At 42.3% G+C, this 13,130-nt stretch overlaps 1 protein-coding gene across 1 annotated transcript in view; it reads left to right on the forward strand.

The window, feature by feature from the left end:
- Window positions 1-813: 813 nt before the first annotated feature.
- magixb (MAGI family member, X-linked b) overlaps window positions 814-13,130 on the forward strand; it is an 86,832-nt gene continuing 74,515 nt past the window's right edge. Inside the window, 1 exon segment of the mRNA XM_086123681.1 lies at window positions 814-1,222. Coding sequence (XP_085979807.1) covers window positions 1,140-1,222 — 83 coding nt within the window. The 5' untranslated portion in view covers window positions 814-1,139.

A 13,130-nucleotide genomic window follows, 5' to 3' on the forward strand; every position in this document is an offset into this window, starting at 1 on the left:
TCCGACAGACCGGACAGGACCAATTTCCTTTTCTCCTCCCACCACTGCTGGAGTCTACTTCATAATTTGAAACATATCCTGCAGTTACACGTGATTAAGATATGGTGAACACTCGTAAATTTCGAGAAGGCAACATTTTTCACTACAATTATCTCAGCTTGGCATCTTTCAATCAGCAACGTACATGTTCAAATGAGATTGATTACATTGGATAAATAGAAGGGACTGTTCTTTTCCAGTGTACTTGTAAAAAGTTGTAGAAAGGGAGAGACTTTTGTTCCTCTGTTCGGAATGATGCTGCAGGTAGATTTCCTGAGACAAACAAGGGGCGGTACGTTTAACTCCTTTGCCTTTTTTCCCTCCCAAGCTTCCGCCTCTCAACTTCCCTTTTGACCTTCTTCGTATTTGCCCTCGTCTTGACGTCTTGCCCTTCTATTTCGTCTTCTGGGAGCAAAGTGGAATCGCTTTCTTTTCTCTTGTGGACACCTCTGACAAATGCGATCCGAGTCATGCAGCTTTGCCAGCTGGTCGTGTGCAACAATAGACGCTCGCTCGGTATTTTAACGCACCGCGCTTGAACTTCAATGACACATCTAGCTAAATTGTGTGTTGTGCCCAAAACGCCAATTTAATACCCCACCCCCAAATAATAACAATAATTTAAAAAAAAGAAGAGGAAGAAGTAAGACAAAAAGAAATGCCTAACAACCGTGCCAGAGGAAACAAACTCCACCTATTGAATTTATTTGCAGCAGAGAAAGCGAACATGGAGGTAAGAGCTTATTTGGAATGAAAGTGTGTTACGTTGTGGCGTCATAAATTAAAAGAGCATGTCAGGCATGATCCATAGAGCGACATGTTTGTAAGCAGATTGTGTGTGTGTGCGTGAGCAATATGAACGTGCCATCCCGCTCTCTCTCACTTCTCTCTCTCCTCTCTCGCTCTCCTTTCCCATCTCCAACATCTCTCACTAGTGTCCAAATATCCCGTCAGCCGCGCGTATCCTCTCGAGTTTTCTTTCTCCGGGACGCGGTGGCAGCAGCGGCGGCATTCCTCATTGCAGCCACCACGCTTGTGCTTTCTCCAAATCAAAACAGTAATTCGCAAGTCCAGGATTTAACGTGCACTTCCGGCCGGCAATGTATATAGACGCGTTCAAAAGGATCCTCTTTGAGCGGCTCAACTGCTTGAAGAGGATGTGTGTGTGTCAGCGCCACAGCAGGTCAGTAAAACAGGCAGTGAATGATACAGGATTTGCACCAGCATCCGTTGCGTGCATGCGTGCAGTGGACATGATGTCACGTGTATGTGTGGTGCTGGGCAAGTGAACGGGTGAAGTTTGGGCACAGGAGGTGATCCGTGTACGCTTGCGAGGCGTGTTTTCTTAACCAGAAAGTTTGCACCTTGAAAAATATCCATGTTGTATCTAGTGAAGGCATCCAAGTGGTTGTTATCATTAATTTTCTGATATAGTGTTGTCCTGAGATACAAGTTGAATTTGTGTCTCGTATCATTCTCCAGTGAGATGAATGAAAATACCATTAATCTGTTCAGAAAATATAAACAGTATAGCCGTAGTGTGTGTGTGTGTGTGTGTGTGTTTTTAAGAATAACGACACTCTGGAGCTACGAGTGAAACGGAATAATAATTGAATTAAATAATATGTAAAGAATTAAGCAGTTTGCTCATTTTATGTTTCAATCAGTTCATTGTGCTGCCCCTTCTGGTGTGCCTGCCTTGGCCACATCGGTATAATATAGTCATATAGACTCAAACAACAAAAGTCACCATGACTCTCAGCGTTTCAGTCAGCTTCAATTATACAGTACTAGTCTTTTTCTACAGAGGGTAAAGACGACAGGATATGTCTCTAAGGAGTTTGATATTGTCTGTCTACATGTGTTGATGCATTGGTATTTGCAAATAACCTTTTTACGTGAAGTTTTTCACGATGCGAGCTGTTGTTCTGTCTTAGCTTAATGCTAACAAACAATGCAAAATGCCTTAGACAAGCTAACAAATAGCATCTATGTCATATTGTCTCTTCAAGTGAAAGATATTTGAACACAAATGGTGTAGCAGCGCGTGTAGACAGATAATATAACAATATTCACAGCGATGTATTGTTCATCCTTTACGAAGAGCAACAAATTTTACTGCTGCTTACTGGGGAGCTGCAACCGTATATCTCTACATCTGTATAATATTGCCCCCAGATGGCCAAGGCCGGCACACCAGAAGGAGCAGTACAATGTTGAAATAAAAATGTGTGACAAAAACTGTTTATGTTATTGCATCTTATTTAATTATATCAGTAATATATGCATTTGTAAATGTACACTCCAATTATAGAGTGCTTTTTAATTAACATTTTGGCTTTTTTGGGTCAGCTGAAAACGGTGAATGGCATTCTCACTCATTTCACTGGAGAAAGATGATTTGAAATAGAAGTGTGGCTATGTATCGAATCAAACTCGTATTTCAAGGCCCCCGCAATTGACTGGCGACCAGTCCAGGGTGTCAGCTGTGACTGGCTTCAGCTCATCTCAGCGAGGAAAACAGATGGATGTTTTCTGGAGTTGTTTGTGCAAGGATGCGCACAAGTACCTCAAGGTATGTGTTATTGGTTGAGGGCGTGTCCCTGCATGATGCAGGTGAGTGACGGATGAGTATGCGTGGCCCTGACTTTATATGGTGCTCTGTTGCCCTTTGCAGTCAAGGATGTTGTGATGAATTAGTTTCAACAATAACCCAGCAAAGCCTGCTCTACCCCTTTCATGATTCGCCAATAATCATTTTAAGTTCGTATCACCCCTTGAGTAGGAATGCATGTAGATAGGGAGCATGACTAACAAGAGGGGAGGAGAAAGCAAGGGGCATCTATCCTCTGTCATCGGATTGCATCGGGGAGTTGCTGATTGCCTAATTAGATACCTCCTGTGTCCTACGGCTTTATGCATATTCATGCTGCTGTTTTAAGGTGAGGCAAAAATAGTGTGTGTGCATATCGTGCATGTGTTTATGTTTGAATGTGTGTGTGTGTGTGTGTGTGTGTTTACCCTTGACAGGGCAGGGCTACGCAGGCACATTCTCCCATCTGTGGTCCAAACCTTTGCTCCCAGCCACTGCATTTAGATTCTGCACTTGTAGTCTGCGCTATTCTTAGTCCTCTCCACAATTCACGAAATCTCAACGACAACACAGACGAACACGACATCATTCCCATGCTCACCTTTTTTAGCGTGATTCGATTTGGATCAGTTAAGCCAGAGCAACTCGAACAGAGTCAATAAGAGCTCACTGGTGACGTGTGGTGTCACCATTTACACAGGGTCATATCTGAAATGTCAAGAAAGCAATGAATCCGGGTATCCTTGAGTCAGATGTGAGTTGGACGAGTGGGGGATCAATATTATGTGGTGAGACAGGCAGCGGGAGCAGGCGAGGGAGGGGTCACCTTCAACTGGGTTGTACTGAATCAGCACGAATGGAAGACACCCACCTGAGGAAGACCTGCTCAGGTGTGACCTTCCCTGTGAATCACTAATTTTGTGTTAATATAAGCCAGGAGTCTACTGTGTATAAGGTGAACACAGCCGTTGCTACTTACAGTATGGTAACACAACCGTTTTTGGATGTGACTTTTTTTTTTTACAGGCTGTACAGTGGAAAGACAGTGTAAACATTCTTGGTTTCCAAATATTTTGCACAGTATATGTTTGAAAATAAGTGCTGTAATCATGCGCAAAGACTGAGTGCCTTGAAGTACACGTGAGGAGATCATGTTAAACTTTTCTTCACCATTTGATTTTTTGTCAAGATTTTGCACTTTCCCAAACAAGGACATCCAGCGCCAGACTATTTTATGTCATCAGATTATTCTGTGGTCTGAGGTGTGTTAAGAGAAATTTTCCTGATAACAGGGTCTGAAATGGCTTGCTAGCAGCAATCTTGGGGATGATACATACATAAGGATTTTGCAAATCTAAAAAGATTGTTGATCTGAGACAGACCACACACATGAAGATTAAAAACAAAACAAAACACAGACTTTTAACCGTTTTGTGTGCCCACTGTGGGGTGTGCTCCAATAATCTCAACAAAACACCATCCATCCATTTTTCGCCGCTTATCTGGGGTCATGTTGCAAGGAAGACCGGACGTTCCTCTCTCCAGCCACTTCGTCCAGCTCTTATGGGGGGGGGGGGGGGGGGGGGCAAGGCTTTCCCAAGCCAGCTGTATGATGGGTTGTCCCTGGGGCCCGGAACAACTCACCAATGAGATAGCTTGATTCGATGCGCAAGACACCTCATTCTTCTTCTCTCTATGTGGAGGAGCAGCAGTTCTACTTTGAGCTCCTCCCGGATGACTGAGGCTATCAAACTATCTCTACGGGAGAGCCTGTGGAGGAAACTCATTTTCGCCGCTTGCACCGGCGATCTTGTTCATTCGACCACGACCCACAGCTCGTTGTCATAGCTGAGGGTAGGAACATAGATCGAGACCGGTAAATCAAGAAGTTTGCCCTTGTGCTTAGCTCCTTCTTTACCATGACAGACTGATAAAGAGGTTGTACCAAGGCCGATGCTGCACCGATCAGCCTGTCGAGCAGATTCTGTTTCACCACAGATCTCAAAAGAAAGGCAGACATCTTGCATGATCACACATGATATCACAAAAATGAAGAACAACAAACACTTCCATACAATGTATGTTGTGGCGATGTCACCCAAGTGTTTCGGAAAAGGACCTCAGGAGGGAGTGTTCTAAAATGTTGATAAATGTTGTAAATATTGAACACATTTAATATTCAAGGCCCGGTACGCATAAAGACGGACTATTATTGTCTTGATTTTGCCGCTCAAGTACTTCAAACGCTAGACTTTCTACATGTTTTTTTGAAGTCAAGATGGCGCCCGAGTAGGCAGCCGTCAGCAAGTGCTCTCATGAGCCTTGCTTTTTTTGTTGTTTTTGTGTTTGTTTTGTCACTTTGTGTTGTTTACGTCGTGTGGACCTGATGTGGACCTTTTTCAGCATTTTTTGGCCACGACATTCATCAAGGAGGAGACTCTGTGCTCGGTGATTGTGCCTTCTCGGCAGCATGGGTATACCAGCACTGTTTTTGACCGGGAGGAATGTCGGCGCCATTTGACTGTCGTTGCTGGATAGTCCGGGGCGCTCGTGTCTTGCGCCTGTAATGGGCAGCATTTTTCACAGCACTCAAAGCGGATTACGTGGGACAGGAGAAGTGAACTCATCTCTTTTCGTCAATGGACGCTACAGCTTCGTGTTTGCTTTCAAAACTTAGCTTGTAGCAGACGTGTGCACAATTTCAGCATGACGTCTGATCCACTGGTGAAAGGACACTTTGATCCTCTCCTCTTTCATCTAGAACTGCTTCAGACAACAAAGTGTATGCAGAAAAGTGGTGAAGATTGCACGACTGTCTGTGTCTTATGTGTTGTGTTGTGTTATTTTTGTTATTTTGACTTCAAAATGGCGCCGCGAGAGTGGCTGCCTTTCCAGCAGCTCCTATATTTTGTTGTTCTACTTCTTCCTTTCATAACTTTGCTGCTGAGAATCGGGAATTTCTCCATTGCGAGACTAATAAAGGTTTTTCTTATCTTATGTATTTGATTTGGCGCAAAGGGATAAAAAAAATATCTGGATACACTGTTCAAATGTACATATATTTGCTAATGTGAACTACCTGCAAAAATACATTAAGTTAGCCAATGATTACAGCTGGGAGAATGCACCATACCTATTTATGTTGTTAGATTCGATTTTTTTTAGGGTCAGAGGCTGGTGGTATTTAGGTGGTATTCAGCACACAACGCAGTCGCCATGTATTCTTGGAGCCTACAATGTCAAACAGTTCTCTTAAATAAGGTCTCAGATGGGAAATACCTTGCCGTTCATGCTTTGTTCTCTCTCCTCCATGTTGCTGCTCTTTCTGTTTTTTTCCACCTTTATAAGGAGACCCCAAGATCCAAATCGACCCCCCCAAAAAAATATGATCCTTTTTTTGACCCAGTAAAAACTAAAAAGTACAGATATCTGTTTTTCAAATGTAAGGAATAAAAATAAAAAGTCATCAGACCAAAAAAAACCTCAAACCGTAGATATTCTCAGGACATTGAATCGATTGTAAATTGAGCCGCTTTGGTTGTCGTTCTCAGACAACCACAATGACCTGGATGAAGGAGTACAGTATTGGCCATTTTTTTCATGCATAATTCTCAGCTGCTAGTTTGATGAAATTGCTGGTACAGTACTTCCTGCCGAGAGCTCATCTCCGGCCGCAGTGTGAGGCGTAATGCGTCATGGCAGACTAAGAGAGAGGACCTCTTGTATCAGCGGTATTCCTCACCACAGCTGCATGTACACAGCACAACATGCACATGCATTCCTTGACCTTGATCCTGAATGATAAAATATCCCCTAAGGGAACATCACTCTCACTGTATTCTCCTGTCAGGTGTGTGACACTTACAGTTGCACTCTCAATAACAGTTAAGTTCATCAGAATGGCTCTTCTTCATAAAAGAGTCTCCAAGGGCTTCGCAGGCCCACAGTTTGCAAAGATCGATGGATACCAAATGGGCGACTTTTTCATGTTGTACTGAAAAGACATGAGGATCCATTTAATGAAATAAACCCTCACGGTTCAATGCCTTCAGGGAAGCGGTTCTTCCTCAGAACCTGGTGCAATTGTTCAATGCTGAATCCTTACAGATGCAGCCTCAGTTCCATCATTGCCACCGAGCCCCCTCACAGAGCAGGAGAGAAAAGGGGGGGGGGCAATAGAGGAGAAGCAGCAGTAAAACAGGCCAAAGCCCCAATGTCAGTGGGTAAGGTTGACCAGGTGGCAAATTTAAGATATCCTTTATTTGTCCCACACTGGGGAAATTTACAAATTTCATCCTAGGTGTGGTTTAACGCGTATAAAAATCAGAAAGTCTTAGCATTAAAACTATTATACAGAGGTAGCCGCTGTAATTTTGGTAGGGAGGACATTTCAGAGAATGCTCTTGGAACTTCTGACTTCTTTTTTCCTCTCTGAGTCGCCGAAAGACCAGCATGTTGCACAAAAGAGTGCCACCAAGTCAGCAAGACAGAAAGTTGTGAATCCATGGAATATTTAATTAGTAAGCAAGCATGTATTAAAAAAGTACCGGTAAGTAAAGCTCACTTTCTATTCATGCAAATGCCCAGGGAATATTGAACATTCAATTCCAAATCAAAACTTGATGAAAAGTTGTCCACATTTGCTATAGAAGTGGAAGTAAAAGGAATATTAGGCTGTTAAAAATGAACACTTTTTATTTTACATGTTTTTATTTACTGTATAGAGAAACACAACTTTCTTTTGTGCTTCCTTGGGACTCGCTGAATTCATATTTTCTTGTATAAGAATTACTCTGCCGATCAGCAACTGATCCAGGAACTGTTTCCAAGTGTAGACCCTGAAGTTTGGCTACATTTTAGTATTCTTTAAAAACAGTAAGCACAAAGTAAATGTAGTTTCTAAATACATTCTACATGTTTGAATATAATTGTTGGAAACATGCCAAGACTGAGAACTACAGTATGTCGTCTTTCATTGTGGACATATAGCGTGAGTAACACAATTTCAGTTTCCCAGATGTTTCATTTGGGGGTGTGCTTAAATGAAAAGTCTGTCATGAATCGTTGCTCTCCCACTGTATAGGAACATGAGTGTCTTTTTTCCCATCAGTGATTTTGCGCCCAGAGTTGGGCAATTTGCAAAATAATGTTGGTCCGTCATTCATCATCTGTTAGCGGTATGGGCACCCGTTCGTCAGTGACGGGCTAAGAGATCCGTCGGTATCGTGACTATTACACTGATGGGCAAAACCCACATACGTCAATGTTTTGTCTGTCATTTTTGATAAATTTCCCATCATTCGTCAATCGTTAGCAAAACAGGTGTCGGTACTGACGGAATGTCCACCTTCTGGCTGTAACCTGCAGTTAGCTAGCTACTGTACGTAGCAATGCCTGTGCCATGAAAATGCAACTTCCTTCTGATAGTCCGCTGGCATGTCTGTTCTGGAGTGTGTCATTGTCGGCTGTGAGTGCATGCACGCATATGGAGAAAGGCGAAATAGTGAGGAAGGGGTCATTTTTCCTTATTTATATAAGTCCGTGTCAACAGCCAGCTTGTGGACAGCAGGTTTGCACTGGTGTGGTCACAGAAGAGAACCTCATTGTAGACCGTGAGTGCATGAATGTCAGGGAGAGGAGTTGGTACAGTGAGCTAAATTGTTTTTAAAAAGTCTAACTTGACAGTCAGTGTATAGACCAGGGCTTCGCGCTGGCATGGCTAATTTTTAGATCACCTTGTCGTTGCGGCATGGAAAAGCCCTGTGACGACCCGGTGGGATACAGTATATTTCAGCAACCAGAAATGTTTCGATTGCTCAAAGGTATAGTTATGTCTTGACAGAGTAGCATAAATTTTTCCAGGTTATCATAGTGGTATTTGATTGACACATTGGAAAGTGTGCGCAGCTTTATTTTATTTATTTATTTTTACAATTTAAAAGCTTCATTTTATAGATTTGGCTTCTTCTCTGCGGTGTGTCCAATTTACAAGACATTTATTTTCACTTATCAGGGATTAATGCATTAGTAGCATCAGTAAAATCCTATCAGTGCTTGATATCTGCAATGTTTTCAGGTGAGACTGCAAACTGTTGGTCGTCACTCACTGTCATAGATTTGTTGCTGGCGTGCGCAGATGCGCCACAGTTCTTTTCTTTCCACCTATTCTTATCAGCTTTTTCATGTACTGGGTGGGTATTGAGTGTGTAAGCACGTTCCCGTGCTTTTTCGTGTCACTGTGAGGTCTATTCTATGTTTTACCAGCCACAAGCATTTAATCTTTTATTTTTAAATCTGCCACTGCTGTCCATTTTGTGCGTGGCACTCGCGTGCCCTAGATTTGGAAGTGGGCGTGCAGGACGGAGCTTTAGTTCAGCCCATGTCACTCGCGCAATTTGGTGGGAATGTCGGGAGGGAGAGGTCAGGGCAGGGGTGTCACTCGGTTTTATGGACAGGATGTGCACGATGCGAGTAAGTGTAGTACACAAGCAAAAAAAAATGTCATAAACAGCTAATGAAGATTGATAATACTGTGTTTAAGTTTGAAGTCAACATTATATTTGATGGGGCATTTCAGTCTTTTTTTTAATGCAGTACAGCATTAACCACAGACAAAATGTACGCATTGAAATCGCATGTGAAACTGTCTGTAAATAAGGTCATTGTGTTGTCACAAACTAAGCCACACCTTTCATTTTCTACAAACAAAAAAATGACAGAGAAGAGTTTTACTTTGAGGAGTTGATAGAATGTAAACCGAATTGCCAGCTGCAATTGCCAGCTACTTGGTGGCTGGAAAGATCAAAGAATGCCTGAATGTCTGTGTTGAAGGGTGGCAAATGGGTCCATCACTGCGTTGTGAGTGCATAGAGGCCGATGATACAACTTTGGCTCACATCAAAGTGTTTGCTCTGAAATACTTTTGAAGTCACAGAGTTATATTTTGCCGCATCTGTGCCTCGGTGGTTTGAGAAAAGCATTACTTCATGACCTTTGAATGAAACAATAAAAGTAAGTCAAGTCAAGTCAAGTCAACAGTATTTATAGAGCACTTTCAAACAGCCATCGCTGCATACAAAGTGCTGTACATGGAGCAATTTAACATGCACAATAAACAGTAAGACAAATCGGTAATAAAGGCGGTAGAAAGCACCAAACAGTAAAACCAAGAACAAATCTAAGTCATGCTGAGTCGAATGCCAAAGAATACAAGTGAGTTTTGAGGAGGGTTTTGAAGATGGGCAGCGAGGAGGCTTGCCGAATGTTCAGTGGGAGGTCATTCCAGAGAGAGGGACCAGCAACAGAAAAGTCTTGATCCCCTCTGAGCCTCAGTTTAGTTCTTGGTACTTCTAATAAGGTCTGGTCCACAGACCTGAGGCGCCGGGCAGGTGTGTAGGGGCGGATGAGCTCAGAGAGGTAAGGTGGCGCGAGATTATTCAGAGATTTGAAAACAAATAAGAGAATCTTGAAAATAACTCTAAAATGAATGGGGAGCCAGTGAAGGGATGCCAGAGTAGGAGTTATGTGCTCCCTCTTACGAGTACCAGTCAAGAGGCGAGCAGCGGCATTCTCGACCAGCTGAAGGCGCTTAATGGAGGACTGTCTGACTCCAAAGTAAAGGGCATTGCAGTAATCGAGCCGGGATGTGACAAAGGCATGAATTACTGTCTCAAAGTGTTCATGTGAGAGGAGAGGTTTTATTTTGGCCAGCTGTCTAAGGTGAAAGAAGCTGGATTTAACAACGGCACCAATTTGCCGATCGAGTTTGAAATCACTGTCCAGTTTAAGGCCCAAGTTTGAGACTGTTGACTTAAGATAAGGAGACAGGGGGCCCAAGTCTACAGGATGGAATGTACAAGGGCCACTGGGACCAAACAATATCACCTCTGTCTTCTTTTCATTGAATCTCAAGAAATTTTGTGCCATCCAGGTTTTGATTTCTTCCAGACAGGATAGGAGTGGCCTTAATGAGAAGGCGTCTTTCTTGCTCAGTGGGACATAGATCTGGCAGTCATCTGCATAGCAGTGGAAGGGAATACCATGTTTCCTTAAGATGGAACCCAATGGGAGCAGATACAGTGAGAACAGCAGAGGCCCCAGAATTGAGCCCTGTGGAACACCACATGACAGGGGAGCAGTGCGTGACTCAGAGCAGCCAAGGCTGACACAGAAGGTTCTGTCAGCTAAATAGGACCTAAACCACTCAAGAGCACTGCCACCAATGCCCACCAAGTGCTGCAAACGAGTCAGCAGAATACTGTGATCCACTGTATCAAATGCTGCAGTTAAGTCCAATAAAACTAGACACACGTGGTCTCCAGAGTCATTTGCCAGGAGGATGTCATTAGAAACGCGTAACAGGGCTGACTCCGTGCTATGCATCGTCTTGAAACCTGACTGGAAGACCTCCAAGATGTTATGTTCATCCAAGAAAAATTTCAACTGCATGTGCACCACTTTTTCCAGAATTTTGGAAATGAAAGGCAGTTTGGAAATTGGCCTGAAACTTGACAGCACATCTGGATCAAGACCAGGTTTCTTGATCAAGGGTTGGACCACAGCATGTTTAAACTGTTGGGGAACTACACCAGAAGAGAGGCTGCTGTTGATGATATCCAAGACTGATGCGCCAACAAAGTAAAATTTCAAGAAGTAGATATTTTGGCTTATCTTTACCTCTTGACTCTTCCCTTTCTAATCATAATTTTCCTAAATAAAATGTCATGTAATCTAAATCTTACATGATGCACCTTGCCGTAAATGTTTCATATTTCATATCCGTATTGGGTTGCATACGATTCGTAGACTTTATGCATCACAAATAAAATCTTTTAAACTCACATTCCTAGTACGTGCAGATGTCTTGATTCCTATCGTTCAATATGGATGCAGTGATGTTATTAGTTGGTATGATTATCATCCACTTTTGACAACCATAAGTCAATCAAGTCATCGCCTGTTTCAGTGGTGTGAATTTATGCATTCAGTTACACCCTTCAGCTTCTTTTATACAGCCAGGAGCTTTGACAAGTGGGGGGCTTTCTGCTGTTAGGCAGGTGCGAACTAATTCTTACTACCAGCAGTGATGAAGACTTACTTTCTTGAGAGACTTTCTTTTATTCTTCTTTCACATTCTTTTTCCCCCCTCTCTTTCCTGTGTTTAATCATCCGCCAGTGCAAGCAAGGTCGCAGGAAAATCCTGGACTGGGCTTCTAGTTAATATGGAGGGTCAAGTGGGGCGGATTGGATAATGTCGCATGACTTACTCCATCAATGAAGGAACCCCATAAATGTACGCGCATAACAAAGTCAATCATTTTAATTCAATTAATAATTAATTGCATTTTAAGGAGGCTTCAGCCTACCCTAAAATCGGCCTAATGACGCCATTGGGTCAGGATGCACGTGCCTGAAAAGATGGTCGGCTGGGGAAAATCGGAGATGTGAGGAGTCTCTTGCGCACACTCATCTTTGTCGTTCCGAGGTCAGTGCCTATTTAAGATGCAAGATGCTTTACTTGGATGACCTCAGCATCACCCCTGGGAGGATGCTGCGCAAGATTAGAAGCAGCATGTTTCACGACAAGTCACAACGGAATAGAGAGTCTTTGTTTTTGCTGTGCGGAATGGAGAAAATCATGCCCTCACCTGCTTTGCGCAATGTATATGAGGACGGGGGGATTATGGAAAAATCTCATTGATTTGTATTGATATTGAAATCATCATTGATAAATACAACTGTTGGGGAATGGATGGACTATTTAGGGATTTCAAAACTCAGTATTTATTCTACTCGCAAAATTCAACCTTAAAGTGGCAACAATTTTATTAGTAATAATTAATGTGTTCTACATGCCCCCATTAGTCTAAGCACGGTCCTCTGATTAATATTGGTGACTCAACTCATTTCATGACAAGCAGCAGTTTGGCAACTAGTGAACAATTCTTCTAAAAAAAAGAAGCTTGACACTGTTTAATGCCATTCCCAGTTGAAGGTTAGTGTCAAGCTGAAATTAGAATTACACGTTGTGTATTTTAAACAACCACGTAGCAACCACGAGCTGAGTGCTACCATGCAAAGGAAAACACCATTGATACAAAGACTAAGAATGAACACAAACAGCGCAGAAACATATTTCGAAAGATTATATAAAACTGCTCACAGGCAAATTTTCTTTATCATCTGCAGAGAATGACTATTATGACTGCTATGTGTGCCCTCATTGTTTTTATCTTTAATAATTTTTTTTATTTTGTGTTTTTTGCTGTTATTTTTGTTATTCTTTTGTGATCATTATTTTCAAGTTTTTTTATTTTAATCTTTCTTGAAATTTATTAGCATTTTTTTCCAGTATTTTTATTTTTCTGTTATTTCTTTTGTACCACTTTTTCTTATTTTCTCCTTATTTACAATACAATACAATACATCTTGATTTATATAGCACTTTCACAACAGCTGCAGCCGTAACAAAGCGCTTATTTTTTTCATTGTTTCCTTT

This window comes from Hippocampus guttulatus, chromosome 1 (genome assembly GCF_054856545.1).
Source record: "Hippocampus guttulatus isolate MCC_2025c chromosome 1, RoL_Hgut_1.0, whole genome shotgun sequence".
Classification (NCBI taxonomy): domain Eukaryota; kingdom Metazoa; phylum Chordata; class Actinopteri; order Syngnathiformes; family Syngnathidae; genus Hippocampus; species Hippocampus guttulatus.